Consider the following 23,394-nt stretch of genomic DNA (forward strand, 5'->3'; position numbering starts at 1 on the left):
GCCAGAGTGACTTTTTTTTTTTTTATAGTAAATCAATCATGCCACTTCCCTGCTTAAAACCTTTCGATGGTTTTCCATTATAATGCCTAGGGTAAAATTTAAACTCCCACAACCGCCACAAGATACTTTAAAACCTGGCTCCTGCCTATCTTTTTAGCTTCATCTCATATCACCTTCCTCCTTAGCCCCGATGCTCACCAAGCTCCAGCCATACTAGTCTCCTTTCTCTTCCTACAAATTGTCAAATGCTTTCCTGCCTTGGGGCCTTTCCGCTTGCTCTCTCTTCTTCATAAATTACTCTTCCCCCATCTCTTCAGAGGGTGGGCTCATTTTCATCCTTAGTGCTCAACTTAAATGCCCCCTCATCAGCAGGGCCTTCTCCACCCAACATTATCCTATTTCCTCTCAAGTAGTTACCACTCTCTGTAACCACTTCCCTTAGTGTGTTTCTCCCACTTGAACAGGAGTAGGCAAATTATGACCCATAGGCAGCAAATTGTTTTTGTAGGGCCCAGGATCTAAGAATGGTTTTTACGTATTTAAGTGTTTGAAAAAAATTTTTTAAGAATATTTCACAACACATGAAAATTATGTGAAATTCAAATTCCAGTGTCCATAAATAGAGTTGGAACACAGTCACTTTCATTTAGGCATTATCTATGACTGTTCTAACACCACAACAGCGAAGCTGAGTAGCTGCATATGGCCCACAAAGCCTAGAACATTTAAAGAAAGTTTTCTTTAAACTTTTTTTTTTAAGATTTTATTTATTTATTTGACAGAGAGAAAGAGTGAGAGCAGGAACACAAGCAGGGGGAGTGGGAGAGGGTCTTTTTTAAACTTTTATTTATTAAGTAATCTCTACCCCCAACATGGGGCTCAAACTCACAACGCCGAGGCGAAGAATCACATGCTCTAGCGACCGAGCCCGCCAGGCACACCCAGGAAAGGTTTTCAGACCACTGCACCAGACTGTGAGTGCCATGGGTCGGGGGCATTGATGGTCCTGTTCAGTCCTTCACTCCTAGTGCCTGGTCCACAGCTAGTGGACTTATCCAAGTGCATGCGGTATAGTACTAAATCTCGGCATTGAGCAGCTCAGTTTGGAGCGAAGCGCCCTCACCTGGCAGTGAGAAGACATAACTCTTCCTAACTCTTACCACTTAACTGACCCCGAACAATCGCAACTTCGGTGTTGTTTCTTTTCTTCACGTGTGAAAGCAGCCTCTGCACGGACGCGACATTCCTCTGGGGTCAGGCCGGCGTCTCTCGGCCAAGTCTTGCCTTTTCCTGCAGGTACGAAGCCCCCCAACTCACACCGTACCGAAGCCCGCCGGCTGAGGCGGCCTGAGGGGCGGGACCAGCCCGGGGGCGGGGCGGGGCGCGTCTGGGGCGGGGCCTCCCTCTTTCCGGCTGTGGTCGCCGCCGGGCCGGGCCGCACGGGGGCGCCGCTGGGGCCGCGCCGCTCCACGAGTTGCCGAGCAGCCAAGGAGGCCCTCACTTCCGCGTCGGGCCCCGCGGCGTCCGGCGGCCGCGCGGAGGGCCGGGCGGGCCGCAGGTCAGTCGGGGAGGCCGCCTACCCGGCCCCGCCCGTGCAGAGGACCTGGGCGCCGGGTGGGCCGCGGGCCGGGAGGCGGCGGGGCGCCCCGAGGAAGGGCCCGGATCGCGCCGATATCACGGGCGCCCCGGGCTGCAGGCTCGGGCTTCGGGCCGATTCGGGGGCCCCCGGGCAGCGGGGAGACCCTGGCGGGCCTTTGAGGTGTCCCAGCCCCTCCCCCTTTCGTCCCGCATCGTGGGAGGAGTGCGAGTGCCCTGAGCAGCGTTTCTCAAAGTGGGGTCCGCGGGCGTACTCCCGACTCTATCTCAGACTTTCTGAACCGGACTCTGTGCTGTGGCCCGGGAATCTGAATTTACAGCAAGCGACTCTGATGGTTTTGATGCAGGGGGTCACAGAACCGCACTTTGGGGGCACTTCCCCAGAGGGCAGGGCATTTCCGACACGGCAGGGAGTCTGTGGGTGCGTTTCAGGATGGGGCCTCGTGACTGGCCTTGAAATGGTGATGGATAGTTCTCTGCCATAGGAGAAACTGACTGAGGCAGGGCTATCTCTTAAATCCTTGCACTCAGGGTGCTGCTGTGTTCCTTTTGTCACAACAGAAGTCTTCAGATGGACAGATGCTTAGTGAATGAAGTGCCCGGGTCAGGGGCCTTAGGGATGAAACAGTGCTGAAGTAGGCAGTGTGGGGTGCAGCAGAAAACTCGGAGCTGGTCCCGCTGACCTGGATTGGGGCCGACTCCACCACTTAACCAGCGGGGCAGCCCTAGTGTGGACGCTGCTCACATCACTCGATTTCTTTCTCCAGTGTCCTCATCTGTCAGTAGGGACAGTAATTCCTATCCAGTAGCGCTTTTGTGTGAATTAGGTAATGTCTGCCAAGTGTCTCCTGCAGTAACTGGCACCTAATAAGTATTGAGTAAATGGGAGTTATTAAGAGTGATGTAGATTCTGCCTTCCTAGGGCTTTTGGTCCCCCAAATTAGGGATTAAATAAATGAGATAAAACGTGCAGAGAGGTACAAAGTATATTTGGTGGACTGTGCACAGATTCTAACTGGGGGTGCTTGGGAAGGTCATGCAAGTAGTGAGATTTGCCTGTGGCTTTGAAGAAGAGACGGATTCCAGGGAGCTGGTAATTGGGGCAGCATGAGCCGGGTCCATCCCATGCTTCAGAGGTGGTTCTCTCACATGGATCATTGCCCGGTTGCTCCTAGGACTTCGAGGCAGCCAAAGAAGTCACATTGATAGGTGGTTTTTGAAAGCTGGACCATTGGTCCATAAGAGTTTCTGTCTGCTGACCATGTTTGACACACATTGTTTTCGTCAGACACCAGCGGTCTCCTTTTCCCAATTCATTGGAGATTGGCTAAATTGGAGCATCTACAAAATGATGCTTGTTGATCGCATAGTAAAAGTGAGTTGCCATGAATATAGTTGAGCCTCTTGACAGCCATTTTACATTTGCTGTGAAATGTGCAGTTACATCAGGAGTACCTTTTTCATCACAGTATTGTTTTAGGTTCCATAGAAACACCACAGTCACCTGTGGTTCATCCATCTCCAGAGAGGATTAAGAAGTCAAATCCTTAAAACTTCTCTAAAGCTTCAGGCATTTTTGACTGGAGAAGCCAGATGATTTACAGGTGTTACCTGTTGCTCTTCTGGACCAGTCTGGCTACTGGTATACATAAAATTCTGATCTCAGTTGATAAATTATGTATTCCTTAGTTAACCTAGGAACTACAATTACCATTGTTAATAATTTCTGCTGTTATGTCTCCTTAAATCTCCAGAGCCAATATCAGTCCCTCTGTATACACTTTATGGTAAAATTTATATCATTATAGATAACATTTATCATTTATTGAGTACTTACTCTGAGCCAGAGACTGTTCTATATGTTCTGTCAGCTTATCTTAGCTTTTTATATGTTCTGTCAGTTAATCCTCTGATAGTCCGTTGAGGTAGGCACCATCCCTGGCTCCATTTTATAGATGAGGAAACCGGCAGAGGCAGATAAGTATTTGCCCCTCCCAGTAAGTGGTAGAGCCTCGTAGCCTAATCCCATGCTACATGCTGCCCCCCTCTGCAGTCTAGACAGCTCCCTCAGACTTACTATAGCTTTAAAAGATATGTGAATATCAAAGAACATAAGCAAACTTCACCTTTGCTTTATATGTGACAGACAATGCACTATTTTGTTTAATTCCTTATACAATCATTTCAATAGCTATGATTTGGTTGGTGATAGTTTATCATTTACAAATACTCTTGAGCCAGTTTTCCAGCTTCCCAGCATATCTCAAACTTCTTTCATATTTTATAAAGTCCTTCAATATTGTCAGTGCTGAGGAATTTAAGTCACATTAAAATGTATTTATTATCTACTTAGTGTACTGTTGGAAATGTCAGCAGTGACTGTTCTTTGTTTTCACAGAGGTGGACCCGGACCACCCTTATTTTGCACTTTCTGAAAGCGTTTGAAGGCAAAAATTAAGGTGTTGCTGGGAACAATGGAAGGTCACAAGGCAGAAGAAAAGGTGTTAGATATTCTTCGACTGAATGTGGGCGGCTGTATTTACACAGCCAGACGTGAGTCCTTGTGCCGCTTTAAAGACTCGATGCTGGCATCCATGTTCAGTGGTCGTTTTCCTCTAAAAACAGATGAATCGGGTAAATATCTAAAGTCTGTAAGCATGATCATAAATACTCATTACAATAGTCTAGTTTAAATTCCCTTTGGTTTTCATAATTGCAATAGAATGCATTCGACCAGTGTACTAATTATTGAGACCATTAGGGCTGAGTGGAGATTTATTAAATACATGGAGAAATGAAATACCAGTTTCCAGAATCTGTGATGCTGTCACTACAAGTTGACAAGACAACGAACGCGTGTAAAGGCCCACCATGACCTCATTATGGTGACAGATTATATTTGGAAAGTTGTTCCATCCATGCAACTCCATGGATAAAGGCATGGAGGCTTCTGTCTGTGTTCTTCAGGTGAACACACTGATTTCTCTGGAGAAAGCAGCCGCCCTCCTCGCTCCCGGGGCAGTCGGCAGCAGTGAGCTTTAGTGTGAAACCTGCCACCTCATCTAGCTGCGTAGCCTTGTGTGGGCTCACGTGCACACAGAAAATGTCAGTCACCTAGTGGCAGAGGACTAAACGCTGGTGTTCCAGAAGAAGCGGGGTAGGGATCTGTGCTGCCGTCCCTGCTTGGAGTGCTCCAGTGTTGACTGAACCTACTACTGGTTGTAGAGAAACCTCAGCAAGGCCAGTAAGGCATTTTGCACCTCTTCGGTGTTCTGGGGCCCGGACAACCCACTCTGGCTTCTGTGTCAGAAGAGAGGGAGTGAGGAGTCTTGAGCATGAGGGGCTGTTAGTAACCCTGGGTCTTGAGAGAGTGCTTTGCCAGCTGAAGGGCAGTTGAATGAATGGGAAACACCAATGGCTGGCGCCCAGGGCTTGATGGCCATGTGGGCAGGAAGGTTGTTGGTGGAAAGATGGTAAGCAGGGACTGCGTTTTTGCTCTGTCCCCAAGTTTTAGTTAATCGCTTCTAAGTTAATCAAGGGAGAAAAGGAATTATTGAGTAACCTCACACCAACTTGGCTAAATTGTCATAAAGGAGTGCCAGCGTAGCATTAGGAGCTCTGGGTTTATATGTCAGTGACACTCCCAGTCGACTTCCAGCCAAACATGACGTATTAATGGGCATGCCATCATTAGGGAGGCACTCCATACATCTTTCCTGGCTGGGCAGGGCTGAGGTTAGGGGCGAGCTTACATTTCAGGGGCAGTCTGGGGTCTCCGTGGCTTTTGAAGGGCCACAGTGGGAATATGGTCATTGCATCCAAAATCCCAAATGGACCTCGGAACACACGTTCCTGTATGGTAGGTGAGAAAACAGGATCACCAAATTTGACTAAACCCATTTGAACAGTAGCTCTTAACTTTCTTGTGAGAAAGAAACGTTTCTAATTGTAGAGGTCTTCAGTCTGATTTTAGTTTGACATGTTGAAATTTTATCTATGGTCATATGTATCTATGCAATGATTTTTGAACTGAATGTTTTCTAGGGGCTTGTGTTATTGACCGTGATGGACATCTGTTTAAATACCTTTTGGATTATCTTCATGGAGAAGTTCACGTTCCCACAGATGAGCAAACCCGTGGTGCTCTGCAGGAGGAGGCTGATTACTTTGGCATCCCTTACCCATATAGCCTGTCTGACCACTTGGCCAATGAAATGGAGACATATTCTTTAAGGTCAAATATAGAACTTAAAAAGGTCTTGGCATTTTCTTAAGTTTTAAAAAATATATATGTATACATATATCTACATGCTAATACACAAAGCAGTGTGTGTTATTTTGCATAGCCTGTGTTGCCACATAAGCCAAACATGGGAAAGTTTTACTTTTTCTAACTTTTGAAGACACTTTTCTTAATTACTACTAATTTTTTTAAGGCCAAAGTCCTATGTTCTAGGGAAGTGTATTACATTGCCACTCAGTTTAGAAGTTTATGGAGTCTTTATCTCTCATTGAAGATTAATGTCTTTTGATGGCTTTTTAGATAGAAATATTCTGCTCTTTAGGTTCTTTGTAAATTAACAGCAATACTGTAGTATATAAGGGTATAGGGTTTTATTTTATTTACTGAAATGACTTTTTAAAAGAATGGTCGTGATAAAGAAATGACTGTATAAAATCTCCTACCTGATTTAGTGAGTGTAGCAGTTTGTTACTAAGTTAAAACATCGGTTTGATTAATTCACTTTGAGATCAATAAATCTTTTTTTAAAGATGCTTCTCCTTTAAATCACATTTTAAAGATCTTTACATGACTTGGAAAGCTTCACTACCTGTTTTTGTCTTATCGATAAGTATTATATTTGCTTTTAGCACCTTTAGGGATCTAAAAGGAAAATATTTTTCCTAGATAATTAATAATAGTGAGAACTGATCTGAATTGATTTGATTTGGACATTGGCTTAGGAGAGCAAGCCGGTGGTATGGTTATTAGGAGTGTAGTGTGAAGAGAAAGTTGATTTGGTTCCAGATCCCCTTCAGGATTTTCATGGTTGTATGGGTTCTGCTACTGAAGTTATTTAGAAATTGAGTCATCAGTTATTTGGTGCTGTTTGCCACATCTGCAGATTGGGGCTAAAACACCTGACTGGAAAGTTGGGGTGGGTTAACATTCATCTTCTGAAGTCTCAACTCTGTAGTCTTTTATTTCTGTTTTGTATGCAAAGAGGACACAGCATGTGCACATTCACCATGTCAGCCAACACATACTTATCTCAGATGTCTTAGGTGCATAGAGCACTGCTCTAGGGACTGTGTGGGACACAAAGAAATACAACTGCAGTTAGACAGCAATATTAAATGAAAATGTAAGACATGTTAGTGTCCTATTTTCATTCACTTGAGTCAGTAAATATTACGCATCTCCTTTGTGTCAGGCACTGTTCCAGGCCCTCAGGATACTAACAAAAGTGCTGGTCCTCAGGGCGCTCGCAGGAATGATGCTGTTTCTCCCAGGGGAGGCCCTTGCCACTCCCCTGGGCGAAGCCCTACTGCTCTGTGTCCCTTAGCACTTCACCGGCTCACCTGGTAGCACTTACACTGTGTCCTGACAGCTTGTCAACTGTCTTTCTTTTACCTTAGCTATAAACTCAAGCAGGGCTGGAACGCTGTATCCAGGACCTTAGACACCGCTCACCACATTCGTACCTTCTTAATAGTCAAGTGGATGAATGAATAGGTAGATAAATGCCAAAGGAGTTCTTATAGTTTGCATTGAGTTCGTATATTCATATCTTTCAGTGGAAAAGAACAAGTTAATCTGGTTAATTCATGATTGGACGTGGAGTTAAAAATAAGCATCAACCATGAGCCTTAGTCAGTGGAAGGTGAAAAGAAGATTGAGTCAAATGGGAAATTGGGGGAAAATAAAGGGAAAAGAGAAAGGTCTTTTAGTCATACGAAGATTTTAAAATTAAAAATAATGTTGGTAGTGAGGCTAAAGGAGGAGGAAGGAAAATACAATTTCTATGTGGGAAAGGATTCTGTAGAGGAAAAGGTGTTGGGTTTTTGGGTGATGCCTTTTGTGATTTGCCCCACCCACACCCCAAGTTCAACAAAAGCATGTTTGGTTTTTCAAGGCATAAAGACTAGGCCGAAATTTATAATCTTTTATTTCCCTTATGACCAACTGGTAATAGAGCAAATTCATTTTTACTTTACTCCAGAATTAAATTCAAATTTTGTATATTTTTTTGCTCCAGGCTCTAACAGACTTCTGTGATTCATATGGTTTAGTTTGCAATAAGCCAACAGTTTGGGTTCTTCACTATCTTAACACATCTGGTGCAAGCTGTGAGAGTAGAATTATTGGTGTATATTCCACAAAAACTGATGGAACAGATGCTATTGATAAGCAGCTGGGAGGAAGAATTCACAGTAAAAGCATTTTTAAAAGGTATGTCCATATTTAAATATGAAAAGGAACAAAATAAAGTCTTGGTGTCTTGTAAGAGGTGTTACTGAATGGAGTATGTGGTTGACTAGAGAAGATCATCAACACCCGGCAACAAGCAGCATGAGCCCTCATGGCTGGCGAGCCCAGCCCACTTCATGATGTATATGTAAGCTATAGGACATCCACGGTGGTCTAGTATATTGCCTCTCAACTGGGAGTGGGCATCAGAAGCCCCTGAGAGACTTTAGAAAAAAAGGAAAGAAAGAAAAGCAAAGCCACCTGCCTGGCTGTCTCCTCTGGACCATCGTCCAGGAGCAGAAGCACTGCTCAGAAGTCAGCAGGCCCGCCAAGTGACCCAGGACTGGCCTGTGCCTTGGTGTCCTGTTCTGAGAAATGATGAAGAACTTCCCTGGTCCCTCCCAGCCTTAAAATTCTATGACTCGAACATGTCAAATTCTTAATGGTTATTCTCTTAATACTTTTTCTGTAAATTTACTTAACATTGGTCAATTCACTTAGCAGTCCTTTTGTTTTTTTAATTCTCTGGATGGTTGGATTGGGTCACATATCAGTGACCAATGAATGACCACATGAACTTGCTTATTAGGTGATTAAATATGTTATCGTTTTCTGAATTCTTTACAGGATGTTTATATAAGATATGGGAGTGCCTGGCATAATGCTATGAAAGTTTTAGTCAAAGGCGGATCTTTTAAAATTTTCCTGGGGTTAGGTAATTTTTTTAAAAAACTTATTTTTAAAAATTTGTTAATTTGTCTGCAGTCTATATTGTGGAATTAATAAGTACTTCACCACAGTAAAAAGAGATCAGATGTAGGTCAGCATGAGTATAGTATATTATACTCATAGTATATGATACATAGTATATTATCTATATGCTTAAGGAAGGGTCACAGAAGAACAACTATTCAATACCAATATATTTTTCCCCTTAATTAACAAGCACTTGGTGAGTATCTATTAGTTATACGTGTGTGTGTGTGTGTGTGTGTGTACACATTCATACTTAGGTAGTATGTTTTCATCACCTTTTGCAATATTTCTAGAGAGGCGGGAAATAATGTTCAGTACATTTGGAGCTATTATTCAGTAGCTGAACTGAAGAAAATGATGGATGCCTTTGATGCCTGGGAAGGAAAAGGTATAGTACAATTCTTTTATTTCATGGCAGAAGGTAGATTTTTTCCTTAATAAAACAAAGTAAGCACAAATGCTGCATTTCTCTTTTTTAGAAAGTATTTCTTTGTATAGGTCAAGTATTTCTTTGTGTATTTGCCACCTCATAATATCATTGATTGAGGCAGTTTACTTAAAAATCTTTAGACCTGGGGCACCTGGGTGGCTCAGTCATTAAGCGTCTGCCTTCAGCTCAGGTCATGATCCTGGGATCCTGGGATCGAGCCCCACATCGGGCTCCCTGCTCGGCGGGAAGCCTGCTTCTCCCTCTCCCACTCCCCTTGCTTGTGTTCCCTCTCTCGCTGTGTCTCTCTCTGTCAAATAAATAAATAAAATCTTAAAAAAAAAAAATCTTTAGACCCCTTGGGGTGCCTGGGTGCCTCAGTCAGTTAAGCTTCTGACTTGGTTTCAGCTCGGTCCTGGTCTCAGGGTCATGAGATCTAGCCCCTCGTCAGGCTCCATGCTTAGCACAGAGTCTGCTTGGGACAGTCTCTCCCTTTCCCTCTGCCCCTTCCGCCTGCTCTCTCTCTCTAAAATAAATAAATAAATCTTAAAAAAAAATCTTTAGATCCCTGAGTTGCTAGCTATTACTAATAGTTTATAATCCAGTAACCTAAAAAATAGTTTGTAATTTCAGCATCTGTTAGTTAAGCTTATTTAGTTCAATTAAACAGCAGTTAATTTGGCACCTACTGTGTGCCTAGCATTGTTCCTAGGAAGTATACCTTTAATTTAAGCATACAGTGTACAATCAAAAAAAAAAAAAGGAGGGGTGCCTGGCTGGCTCAGTTGGCAGAGTATGCAACTCCTGATCTCGGGGTTGTGAGTCAAGCCCCATGTTACGTATAGAGATTACTTAAAAGTAAAATCTTAAAAAAAGGAAAAATCTAAAAAAAGAGAGAAAATGAAAATAATGCCACAGATGTCTGAAGAACGCTTAGGAAACAATCATCTTTAAATGCACACTTTGAAGTTTGACCATTTTTACCAACTGCTCATATCATTTGATAATAATAATGCTGTTTAGGATCCAGTGTGATGAGTGGTTTACATTCAGTACCTCTTAGTCTTAAAACAATTCTGGATGCTGTTTATCACTTTACTGATGAGAAAACTGAGTCTCAGAGAGGGCATGCCACTTGTAAGGATAAAACAGAGGGTTAACTGTTCTGTGCCTAAGTTTTTTTTTTTTTTTTCTTAATTAACAAGTACGTATTGAGTGTCGTGCAAACCCTATAAGAAGTCCTAAAGTTGGGTCCACAGATAAATAAGACACATCTTGGTCCTCAAATGATCTTCAAAGCTGGTAGAGACCGACATTGCAAGTCACATGAGATTGAATAAAGGAGAGGAGGAGGCTTTTAAAAACTCTCCCATCACCTGTTTCCCTTTCAGGCGAGGTGCTAGTACCAACCCTCTTCCTTTCCTTGACTTTGTCCCCCTCCCTTTTCCTCCTTTATTTTTTTTTCTAAATCAGACCCCTCAAACAGATAGAAAACAAGTGCTATTCTCTTTTAAGTTTTTCATTTTAGATTTAATTGACTTTAAGACACTTAGGCTTAAGTTAAGGAACAAACCCCCCGGTGTTCTCTGTGTCTCCTGTTGTGGCTCTGGACTGGCAGATGACCCCGGAGGTTTTGTGGGGGGGCCCTGTCTGGGATTCTTTCTCCACTGACCCAGGAAGCCGAAGTGGAGAGCTGGTCTTACTGGCTCACAGAGTGGAAGACTGATTTTAACTTTTTTGAGAGCATGTAATGAAGTATCATTGGTATTTAACACCGTTCTGGAAGGCCTGTGCAAAGCCATCAGACGGGAAACAGAAAGAGAAAGAATTATTAGAAGGAAGAAGACAGTTATTATTTGGGGACAGTATGTCTTTTTAGAAAACCCAAAGGAATCAACTAAAGGTATTTTAAATGATGAGTTGAGTAGACCAAACTAGCTGGATACAATATGACTAAACAAAGACCAGCTTACTTATGATAGATTAGTTAGAACTTACAGGAGAAAATCCCATTCACAATAGCAATAAACAACAAAATCACTAGGACTGACCTATCAAGAAATGCTTTTGTGGAGTCTTTTGTGAAGAAAACTGCTCAAATATATTTATCCATCCATCAATTCATCCATCCATCTATAAAAAAAAAGAAGACAAAGATTATGGTGAGACATACCATGCTCCCGAATGGGAAAGCTATTCAGACAGATTTTATAATATTCATTATAAAGACGTCAGTTCTTCTCAGATTAAGTTACAGGTTTAATGCAATTCCTACCAAAATATCAGTGGAACTCTTTGGGAATCTTGAGGAAATGATTCCAAAATTCCTTTGAAAGAATAAGCCAGTGAAATAGGAACATTTTGGGAAGTAGCAGTCATTAGAGGAATGAGTCTATAACTGTGTGATAGTAAAAATACTATATAGAGATTTGTCATAAGAAGAACCATATGTTTCTGGTACAATAATAGATGCAGAGATCAGAAGCAAACCCCAGTGAACTTACAAGAATAAAATACTATGTGATAAGGAGTATTAAATATCAGTATAAAAAGATGATTTAATAAGTAATTGAGAAATATACTTGGGAGAAAACAACTTTAGCCTCATGTCATTTATCAAAATAATCCCAGGTGAATTTATGGATGAAAAATGAAGCTGTAATAAACTATAGTGAAACTTAAGCAAATAACTGATTTCTTAATAGGAAAATAAATCATAAAGACGAAAATGGATAAATTTGATTACATCATATTTAATATATTAACTTTAAAACAAAAATGCATAATAAAATTAAAAGGCTAATAAAAACAGATAAAAATATTATATTTAGAGACAAGAGTATCCCTAAAATAGAGATTTATTTAAGTTGATTAGAAAATCAATTCAACCCCTATTGTAAATAAATGTGCAAGGTTCATGACCACAGAATTTCCAGGAAAGTAAACATGTGGCAAGAGGTTCAAACTCATTGTTTATTAATGAAATACATATTAAATGAGAATTTTTTCATACCAGATTAGTAAAGATCTCTCATGAATTCTTGGCAGGAGTGAAAGTTAATATTACTTTATTGGGAAATAATTTATCATTACATATCCATAACATCAAAATTGTTCATTTCCTTTGACCCGATAACTCTACTTCTAGGTATCTACCCTAAGGTCATAATCAAATGCAGACAAACATTTATGAACAGATTGTTCAATTAAGCATTATTCATAATAGAGAAAAAATAAAGGCAATATAAATGTCTATAATAGAGAATTAAATACATATTGGTACATCTATGGGAAATAGTTGAGCATAGCTATTAAAATTATTTTGAATAATTTTTTACATAGATGAATGCCCATGATAAAATAAGCTGTCATGGAATGATCAAAAGCAGGAAACAAAATTAAATATAAAATGTTTTCAATTATGTGCCTATGATATGAATAAGAAAAAGACGAATCAGATTCATCAAAGTGTCATGAACCATGATTCCTAGTTTTAGGATTAGAATTGATCTTGATTTTTTTTAGGATTTTATTTATTTATTTGAGAGAGAGAGAGAGATTGAGAGAATGAGTGGGGGGAGTGGCAGAGGGAGAAGCAGACTCCTTGCAGAGCAAGGAGCCCGACATGGGACTCGATCCCAGGACCCTGGGATCATGACCTGAGCTGAAGGCAGATGCTTAACCGGCTGAGCTACCCAGGCACCTGATCTTGATTTTTTTATATGTACTTTTCTATATTATCCAAATTTTGTACAATGAAACTGAGTTACTTTATAGGCAGGAAAAAAATAAAAGTTTTTAAAGTAAATTATGGTGTATCCATATAATGGAATACTACTCAGCAATAAAAAAATGATCATTAATGTGTATATCAACACGGATGAATCTTCAAAGCATCATGCTAAAGAAGCCAGAACAAAAGGCTCTCTACTCTATGATTCCATTTATATGCCACCCCTGAAAAGGCAAAACAAGGGAATGGAGGGGAGGGCATTGATTGCAAAGGGGTACAAGGGAACTTCTGGGGTGATAGAAATGTTTTACGTCTTGACTGTGGCTATGATTACATGACTTGTATACATTTGTCAAAACCCATTGAACTGAGTACTTTAAAAGGGAGAATTTTATTTTGTGTAAATTATATCTCAATAAACCTGACTTAAAAAAAGTCTTAATGGATGAGATTTGGGAATGTTTTTATAGCTTAAGTAGGTTTGGGATCAAGCAGTTCCAGAAAATTATTGTCTTAAAATGAGGTCCATAGGCTTCTGTGAGTATTGGGTATGTCTATTATAATAATTTATATGCCCAGCTTGCTAAGTTGGTTAATATTTATCACTAAATCTTTAATGATTAAACAACAAGACACCAGGGGTGCCTGGGTGGCACAGTCAGTTGAGCATTGGACTCTTGGTTTTGGCTCAGGTTACTTTTTTAAAAAATGTACTTTTACTTTTTAAAAAAGTTACTTTTTAAAAAAATGCCAATTTTTTATTCAACGTTATTTTTTAAGCCTTTTAAAATGCAAAATGCATCTATATATACTTTTTTGTGATTCTTTTTTTTAAATTGAGGTGAAATTCACATAAAATCAAAGTATACACTTCAGTGGCATTTACTATGTTAACAGTGTTATATAACCACCATCTCTATCTAGTTGCAAAACATTTTCATCACCCCCCAAGGAAAGCCAGTACCTATAAGCAGTTACTGCCCATTCTCTTCTGTCTTCAGCCTCCGGCAACCACCCATCTGTTTTCTGTCTCAATGCATTTGCCTATTCTGGATATTTCCTGTGATTGAAATCATACCCTATATGACCTTTTGTGTTTGACTTTTTTCACTCAGCATAATGTTTTTGAGGTTCATAAAAATACATTTCCAACTTTCATTCAGAAACTTAGCTGATTTAAAAATTAAAATGAGTTTGACCACAATCTTGGCCTAACACATTAACTCAGATTATTCTTGTTTGAAAAGGTGCTTATAGGGTAGTGATCGCTCATATTTATATAGTGGTTGCCTTTTACAGAGTGGTTCACAAAATATACCTGACTTGATGATTACTGCAGCCCAATGAGGTGGCTAGGGCGGGAGTTAGATAACCCTCACTGTCCAACCCTTACACGACTGTCAACACTGATTTATAAAATAAAGGCACCTAACGTCTCTTAAGTGTTCAAGTGCCAGGAAGTATACTAAGCATTTTGCGTTTATTTACTCATTTAATCATCACAATCAACCTATGAAGTATATACCATTATTGTCATTTCATAGATGAGAAAATTTAGGCACAGAAAAGTTCACTGACTTTCCCAAGGTTGCATGATCAGTGAGTGATAGACGTGGCATTCAGACCCAGGCAGTCTTGGCTCCAGAGCTTGTGCCTTTAACAACAGCACACACTCTTCTGCCCGGGACCCGTATGACGACCTACTGATGATCAGTGGTGGAGCTGGGGCTGGTAGGCGGCAATTCCTCGACCTGGCTTATGAGCTGGGCCGCTGTTACCTTGGCTCTTCTCGGGAACGCTTGCTGTGTACACCTACCTTCTTCAGATGGGAGGCATGAATTTCAAACTCTTTCTGCCTAGTCTTCGACAAAACAGTGCTGCCCAACCTTTTGCCGTGGACAGTGGCTCTCTTAATTATGCCTTTTTATCTTCCAGGTGTTAGCTACTGGCGGGTGCCTCATGAGCTGATAGAATGTTGGACCCTGGAAGAGCGGCCCTTACTTGGAAGCCTCCGTCACATGGCCCCAATTCGAAAGAGGTTATCTGTGCTCTGTTGATATTGTTTTTTGTTCTTTTAATGTGACCTGTAGTTTTACTGCCTTTATTGGGGAAATGAATAATGTTGACCATACTAAATTTATTAATCACCAGGGTAAGTATTCTGCCTTACCATCAAAATTAAACTGTGATAAATTCGAAGTTACCAAAACCATGTAAAAACGGAAAATAATTCTCTAAAACTGAGTTATAGTATGTTCTTTTGGGGAGAGTGTGTTTTTAAGAATACTAGTGGATACAGTGAGAATGCTGTGGTATTTTTCCCTATAAAAGTGAAGTCCTAGGCTTTATTGGCAGTAGTCAAAAACTTATTTAATAGACTTAATATTTGAAATCTCCTGTGACTTATTTTGAATTCCTTTCTCCTTCCTATTACCACAAATAGCATTTTTATTTAATGGTATTTCTTATATTTTATGAAATTATTAGCATTAAATTCACTACATCTGTGCTTTTCACTTTAAATACATTTAAATACATTTAAAATCATATTTATTTTTTATTGGGTATTATTCATGGTTTTCAGATGTTCCGATTTCTTTATCATTTGTCCTCGAATTTGATTCACTGCTCCTGTGGAATCTCTGATTGCTTTCTTTTTTTTGCCCTTTGGCTCTTCCACAGAAATGCAGAGAATTTTATTCAGTTTTTAGTGGTTCATTATCTCTTGTTAAAACAGATCTTTTTTCTTAAAGGCCCTCAATTTATTATAATTATTTTGCTTTTTTTTTTTTAAGATTTTATTTATTTATTTGAGAGAGAGAGAATGAGAGAGAGAGAGAGAGAGCATGAGAGGGGGGAGGGTCAGAGGGAGAAGCAGACTCCCTGCTGAGCAGGGAGCCTGATGCGGGACTCGATCCCGGGACTCCAGGATCATGACCTGAGCCGAAGGCAGTTGCTTAACCAACTGAGCCACCCAGGCGTCCTATCATTATTTTGCTTTTTGACCTTGCAGTTAACAAATATTGTTTGGGTCTCAAGCAGTGGTTCTCAAATGGGGGCAGTTTTGTCCCACAGGGCATATTCGGCAATGTTTCGAGACACTGTCGGGTGGGAGATGCTGCTGGCACCTAGTAAGTAGTGGCCAGGGACGCTGCCAAACGTCATAGGGTGCACAGGCAGCACCCACACCAAAGATTTATCCCGCCATAAATGGTAATAATGCTAAGGTTGGGAAACCTTGGTCAAGAGTCTAGTGGAAGATGTGGACTGAAAAAACAGGCAGGAATGGTCTTAGGGAGATTCTCCTCTGTGTTGTCTTTTCTTTGGTTTATTAAGCATTATTTTTGATTCATGGATAAGATAATGATGACTTAGAAGCAACTGCAAGGTCCCAAAGAATCATTTGAGTCACTTGAGAAAATTTAGTTATGTTCAGTAGTTTTAGGGTTGAATATATTATATTTGCATTCTCTACGACATGTCGGTGTTCAGATCACCATGCCATTTTGATGAGAGGGAGAAGACTTGGGGGAACTTTCTGTTCAGGAGATGATCTTTGTGAAGTGAAACTGATGCAAGCAGTAGGAGTAGGCAGGGTTTCAGCAGTGGTTGTTTGACAGTTTTAAGGTCATTTCAAACAATATTCCCTGTGATTTGTCCTTCATTTTGTTAATGTGGTATATCACATTGACTGGCTTACAGATGTTGAACCATCCTTGCATCCCTGCAATAAATCCTACTTGATCATGGTGTATAATCCTTTTAATGTACTGTTCAATATGGTTTGCTAATATTTTGTTGAGTATTATTGCATTTATGTTCACCAGGCATATTGGCCTGTAATTTTCTTTTCTTGTGGCGTTCTTGTCTGGTTTTGGTATCAGGGTTCTCCTGGCCTCGTAAAAAGAATTAGGAAGAGTTCCCTCATCTCCTGTTATTTGGAAAAGTTTGAGAAGGATTGGTATTAAATCTCCTTCAAATGTTTGGTAGAATTTACCTGGACTTTTGTTTGTTGGGAGTTTTTGTTTTGTTTTTGTTTTTAAAATAAGCTCTAGGCCCTATGTGGGGCTTGAACTCATGACTCCAAGATCAGGAGTCACATGCTCCACTGACTGAGCCAGCCAGGTGCCCTGGTTGCTTTTTGATTACTGATTCAATCTCCTTAGTAATCGGTCTGTTTAGATTGTCAATTCCATCATGAGTCAGTCTTGGTAGGTTGTATGTTTCTAGAAACTTTTAAAAATTCATTCATTCATTCATTCATTTCCTTTTTTTAAAAAACACTGAAGTATAGTTGACATACAATGTTATATTAGTTTCCGATGTACAACATAGTGAATCAACAATTCTATACATTATGCATTGCTCACCATGCTAAGTGTCGTTACCATCTGTCACCATACAATATTATATAGTATTATTGACTGTATTCCCTATGCTGTACTTTTCATCCCCATGACTTATTTATTTTATAACTAGAAGTTTGTACCTCTTAATCCCTTAGGAATTCGTCCATCTCTTCTAGGCTGTCCAATTTGTTGGTGTGTAATTATTCGTAGTAAGCTCTTTTGACCCTTTGTATCTCCATGGTATCAGTTGTAACATCTCCTCTTCATTTCTGATTTTATTTATTTGAGTCCTCTCTCTTTTTTCTTGGCTGGTCAGTTTTATCTTTTTAAAGAACCAGCTTTTAGTTTCATTGATCTTTTCTATTGCTTTATGGTCTCTATTTCATATACTTCTGCTCTAATTTTTATTGCCTTCCTTCTACTAATGATGTGTAGTTGTCACTCAGCTATTCTTTAGGATTTTATTTTTTAAGAGGAAATTGTTCCATATATAGATGTAGACTCAGTATATCTGTGGGAGGAGGTAAATTCAAGATTTTCCTACATCACCATCATGAACTGAAACAAATCTATCATATGGTTTTGATAACACATCAAAAATCATATGATCATCTCAATAGATACAGAAAAAGCATTTGACAAAATTCAACAACAATTTATGATAAAAACTCTCAACAAAGTGGGAACAGAGGGACTACATTTCAACATAAGAAAGCCATATATGAACAGCCCACAGCTAGCAACATACTCAGTGGTGAAAAGCTGAGAGCTTTTCCCCTAAGGTCAGGAACAAGACAAGTATACCCACTCTTGCCACTTTTATTCAACATAGTGCTGGAAGTCCTAGCCAGAGCATTTAGGCAAGAAAAAGAAATAAAGGGCATCCAGATTAGAAAGGAAGAAGTAAAACTGGCACTATTTGCAGTTGGCATGATATTATACATAGAAAACCTTAAAACTCCATCAATACTGTTAGAACTAACAAACAAATTCAGTAAATTTGCAGGATACAAAATTAATACATCAAAATCTTGTTTCTATGCTAATGATGAATTATCAGAAAGATAAATTAAGAAAACAATCCCATTTGCAGTTGCACCAAAAAGAATAAAACATCTAGGAATAAATTTAGCCAAGGAGGTGAAAGATCTGTTTTTGAAAACTCTAAGACGTGAGAGAAATTGAAGAAAACATAAATAAATGGGAAGATATTCTGTCCTCATGGATTGGAAGAATATTGAAAAAATGTCCATACTATCCAAAGCAATCTACAGATTCAGTGCATTCCCTATCAAAATTCCAATGGCATTTTTTTTTTTTATGGAAATAGAACAAACAATCCTCAAATTTGTATGGAACCACAGAAGATCGTGAAGAGCCAAAGCAATCCTGAGAAAGAAGATTTGACAAAGCTGGAAACCTCATGGTCCCTAATTTCAAATTAGCATAGTCCCCCCCCTTATCCACACAGGATATGTTCCAAGACCTCCAGTGGACGCCTGAAACCACAATAGTGCTGAACTGTATATGTACTGTGTTTAGTTTATAAATTAGGCACAGTAAGAGATTAATAGCAATAACTAATAAAATAGAACAGTTATAACAATATACTGTAATGTTATCTGAATGTGGTCTCTTAAAATATTGTACATCCTTCTTGTGATGATGTAAGATGATAAAATGCCTATATGATGAGATAAATTGAAGTGAATGACATAGACATAGCATTAGGCTAGTAGTCATAGTATGAATGACATTGTGACACAGCGTTAGGCTACTACTGATACTCTGATTATAGTCAGAAGGAGGATCATCTGCTTCCAGACCATGGTTGACTATGGGTGATTTAAACTGCAGAAAGGGCAGACTACTGTATATTACAGAACTATAATAATTAAAACAGTATGGTATTGGCATAAAACCAGACACATAGATCAGAAGAACAGAATAGAAAGCCCAGAAATAAAGCCACACATATATAGTCATCTAGTTTACAACAAAAAGAGCCAAAAATACACAATGGGGAAAGGACAGTCTCTTTAATACATGGTGTTGGGAAAACTGGATATCCACATGCAAAAGAATGAAACTGGATCCCTATCTTGCACGATACACAAAAGTTAACTCAAAGTAGATTAAAGACTTGAAGGTAAGATCTGAAGTCCTAAAACTCCTAGAAGAAAACAGAGTAAGTTCCTTGACATAGGCCTTGGCAATGATTTTTTTGTATCTGACACCAAAAGCAAAAGCAACAAAGGCAAAAATAAACAAGTGGGACTATACCAAACTGAAAAAATCTGCATGGCAAAGGAAACCATCCAAATAAAAAGACTTTCTGCTGAATGGGAGAAAATATTTGCAAATCATATATCTGATAAGGAGCTAGTATCCAAAATATATAAGGAACTCATACAGCAAAAAAAGGAACTCAAGAGCAAAAAAAAAGTGATTAAAAAATGAGCAGAAAATCTGAATAGACATTTTTCTGAAGAAGACAAGAAGGCTGACAGGTACAAGAAAAGATGCTCGGGCGCCTGGGTGGCTCAGTTGGTTAAGCGACTGCCTTCGGCTCAGGTCATGATCCTGGAGTCCCTGGATCGAGTCCCACATCGGGCTCCCTGCTCGCCAGGGAGTCTGCTTCTCCCTCTGACCCTCCCCCCTCTCATGTGCTCTCTCTCATTCTCTCTCTCTCAAATAAATAAATAAAATCTTTAAAAAAAAAGAAAAGAAAAGATGCTCAACATCAATAATCAGGGAAATGCAAATCAAAACCACAATGAGATATCACCTCAGAGCTGTTAGGATGGCTATTACCAAAAAGACAGGAGATAACAAATGTTGGCAAGGATGTGGAGAAAAGGGAATCCTTGTGCACTTATGGTGGGAATGTAAACTGGTGCAGCCACTGTGGAAAATAGTATAGAGGTTCTCCAAAAAATTAAAGGTAAAACTACCATATGATCCAGCAATTTCACTTCTGGGTATTTATCCCCCCAAAATTCCAAGAGTAATTTGAACAGATATATGCACCCCCATGTTCACTGCAATATTGTTTACAATGGAAAAATTCAAGTGTCAATTGATGGATGAATGGATAAAGAAGAGGTGATACACACACACACACACACACACACAGTGTATTCTTCAGCCATAAAAAAGAATGAAATCTTGCCATTTGTGACAACATGGATGGGACTTGAGGGCATTAAGTAAAATAAGTCAAAGACAAATACCATGTGACCTAATATGTGGAGCAAAAAAAAAAAAAAAAAAAAAATCCAAGCTGATAGATACAAAGAACTGATTGGTGGTTGTCAGAGGCAAGGGGTGGGGGAGGGAAGAAATGGGTAAACTAGGGTGGGTTTTTTTGTTTAAATAAATCGAATTTTTTGAAAATTAAAAAAAAAATAAAACACTGCTCCACCTTTAGACTTTTTATCATGAATGGCAAACTCAATTCAGGAATCTTTGAAGGTTTGTCCAGTACCTCTCAAATTCAAAAATTCAAATGGGTTTGGCCATTCTAGCAGCTCCCAAAATGCCTTTTGTAGAATGCTAATTTTACTGGGTGCCAAATGTTGCATTACAGAATTATTGGGAAATATGGATCCAACAAAGTTAATCAAGTGTCTTTACTTGAGACCTCAGAACCTTTGTTAATATAGAGTGTAAAGTTTCAAGAGGAGAGTAAAACATGCAATAGCATTTCTCAAAGAGTTTATTGGACTGTGAAACACTCAGTAAACTTCCTCAGTAGATCTCTTAAAAAAACAAAACAACAACTTGGGATCATCCTGGTTATCCTCCGGATCACGTGAGGATTCTTAGGAACCAAGTGATGTAGTGTATAATTCCAGTGTAACATACTAAATTTTAATTTGTCGTTCATATTAACATTATCGTGATTTTAAGAGTTTGTATTCAAGCAGAAATAATCTTACGTATACTTGGTGATTTACTTATTGACCTTGGTGGGAGAGGAGATGAGGTAGTCTGATCCCTCCGAACCTGACTCAGATTCTTGATGAAAACGATTTTGCCCCTGAAGATAAAACTTTGGAGACGTTTCCATGGGTCACCCAACCTGTAAACGCTGACCATGACCTGCTTCTGTATTCACAGGCGACTGATGGCGTTCAATGAAGAGGAGGACGAAGGTGTGAACTGTAAGACTGGTCCCAAGCCAGTCAGATTCCTGGGCCCTTCCACCAGCACCCAAATTAAAGTCAAGAACTCGGCGTCGGTCAGGGTGTCCCCGGCCAGCGCCCTCCAGTCTGCGGGCGGAAAGGCAGCGCTGCGCTCGGCGCCGCCGAAGCCTCCGTCCCCCGCGGGCACTGCGCTGCCGGGGCAGCCCCAGGCTCCTCGCGGGGCCGGGGGCGCCGAAAACGGAGCCGCGCACCCACCCCCCGCCAAGGTCCTGCTCTCCGACAAGAAGGCCACCCCGCCCCGAGTGATAAAACTGAAGCGGACTCCACTGCGCGCCGCCGGGCCGTCCCCGCCTGCCGCAGCCGCAACCGCAGCCAGGCCCGCGGGGCCCCCGGCGGCGGCCCCGGAAGCCCCCGGCGCGCACGCGCGGACTGAAAACGGGCGGGGCCAGGCTGATTGACGGAAGCGTGGGCTCCGGACATCCCGCTCGCCTCCCGGAGCGCCCGAGCCGTGCGCTGCAAATAGGTGGCGCTGTTTCTTGGTGCAGTAGGGGGTGGAAACCTGGGTTTCTCTTTAGGATCATTACGGGAAAAATGAATTGTGTCAAGTAGGAATGGAAGAGGGAGAGTTTACGTGGTTGGGCCTATCTTTACTTCTCCCGACTTTGAAACGGTTGTCTACTGACAGTTTGAATTTCAGGTTTTTAATTTTTTTTTTTTTTTGGATGGTTCATTGGTATTAAGGCAACAAAACAGTACAGTAAAATCATCACTAGAGAAGTCCACTTTGTTCCTGAGTAATTATAGACTTTAGGCACTTTTGTAGTGTTACTCATTGCTGCCCAGGGCCGAATGAGGTTAGATATTCCCGTCTGGTGAAATAGGGTGACGTTCGTGTTTCCCTGTGCTGTGTCACAACCAAGAGATTTGAGAGAAAATGCAGACCCAGGTGAACTCCCTGCAGGTTTCTTTCAGTCTCAGAAGGCTTCGTGAAAAGAAATGAGGAGGAAAAAAAAAAAGACAGTAATCTAAGATCACACGTTCTCTGACTCAATTGAACTATTTTCTTTTCCTAGATTGTTTTTTTCTTACTCCTTTTTTTGCTAGCCGATTTATTTATACATCACAAGAAGATGTCTTGAGATGAGAACTATATAACATGTCTTCGGAATGAATTGTTAAAATATTTTATTTTAATTTGAATAGTGAAGTTCTGAAAGTACTTTGAAAAAGAAGTTAAGCGTTAACTTTAAAGTTACTACTTGTTTCTCAGGAATGACCACTGAGGAGTCATTCTGACTATACAATATGATTTTTATGCATAAAATTCCCACTTAACTTGAACTTAATATTTTTAAACAGAATATTTTGATTAATCCTCTATTTTTTCACAGCTATTCAGTTGTATGTGTTTACTCTTACGCATTAAGTTTTATAATTGGATGCCATATTTCCACCTTCAGTAAGCAGTATGCCTTCAGTGTATTAAAAATAAGTTCATAAAGCAGGGTACTTTTTACTCAGTGCTTATCATTGTACTTGCATTACTTTGAAAGAGTAGAGTAAATATACTCAAAACATTACTTTTTACAAAATAAAGTAAAATTTTTCCATACAAAGTAACATTTTCCATGACTGTGCTTATTTTTAAGCCTTACAGCCCTTTGGGAGTCTGAGAGGTTGTTTGCTTATGTAGTTTATCTATTTCTGGTTACAAAATTGCTTTCTTGTCTAGATAATATATGAAATAATTAAACCAATTTCAGATAGCTATCCAGATACCAGCAGCCTTTTAAAATAGGTGTTTTATTTGGCTAGAAAAAAGTGAATATTCAACTGATGGTTCATGAATGACATTTCCCTGTAGAATATAAAAAATATTTAGTCACCTTGAAAAATACTATTATAAAGAATGC

General features: G+C 40.1%; 1 protein-coding gene across 1 annotated transcript; it reads left to right on the forward strand.

The window, feature by feature from the left end:
• The first annotated feature begins 1,461 nt into the window (after positions 1–1,461).
• On the forward strand, positions 1,462–23,101 carry KCTD18 (potassium channel tetramerization domain containing 18). Its single transcript, XM_035007438.1, has 7 exons — positions 1,462–1,558; positions 3,995–4,230; positions 5,641–5,852; positions 7,857–8,050; positions 9,118–9,212; positions 14,920–15,022; positions 21,456–23,101. The coding sequence occupies exons 2-7, from the start codon at positions 4,071–4,073 to the stop codon at positions 21,937–21,939; spliced, it is 1,248 nt and encodes a 415-aa protein (XP_034863329.1). The 5' UTR covers positions 1,462–1,558; positions 3,995–4,070; the 3' UTR covers positions 21,940–23,101.
• Positions 23,102–23,394: the final 293 nt, after the last annotated feature.

The sequence above is a fragment of the Mirounga leonina genome, unplaced genomic scaffold (assembly GCF_011800145.1).
Source record: "Mirounga leonina isolate KUSES-001 unplaced genomic scaffold, KU_Mleo_1.0 Mir_151, whole genome shotgun sequence".
Taxonomy (NCBI): Eukaryota; Metazoa; Chordata; class Mammalia; order Carnivora; family Phocidae; genus Mirounga; species Mirounga leonina.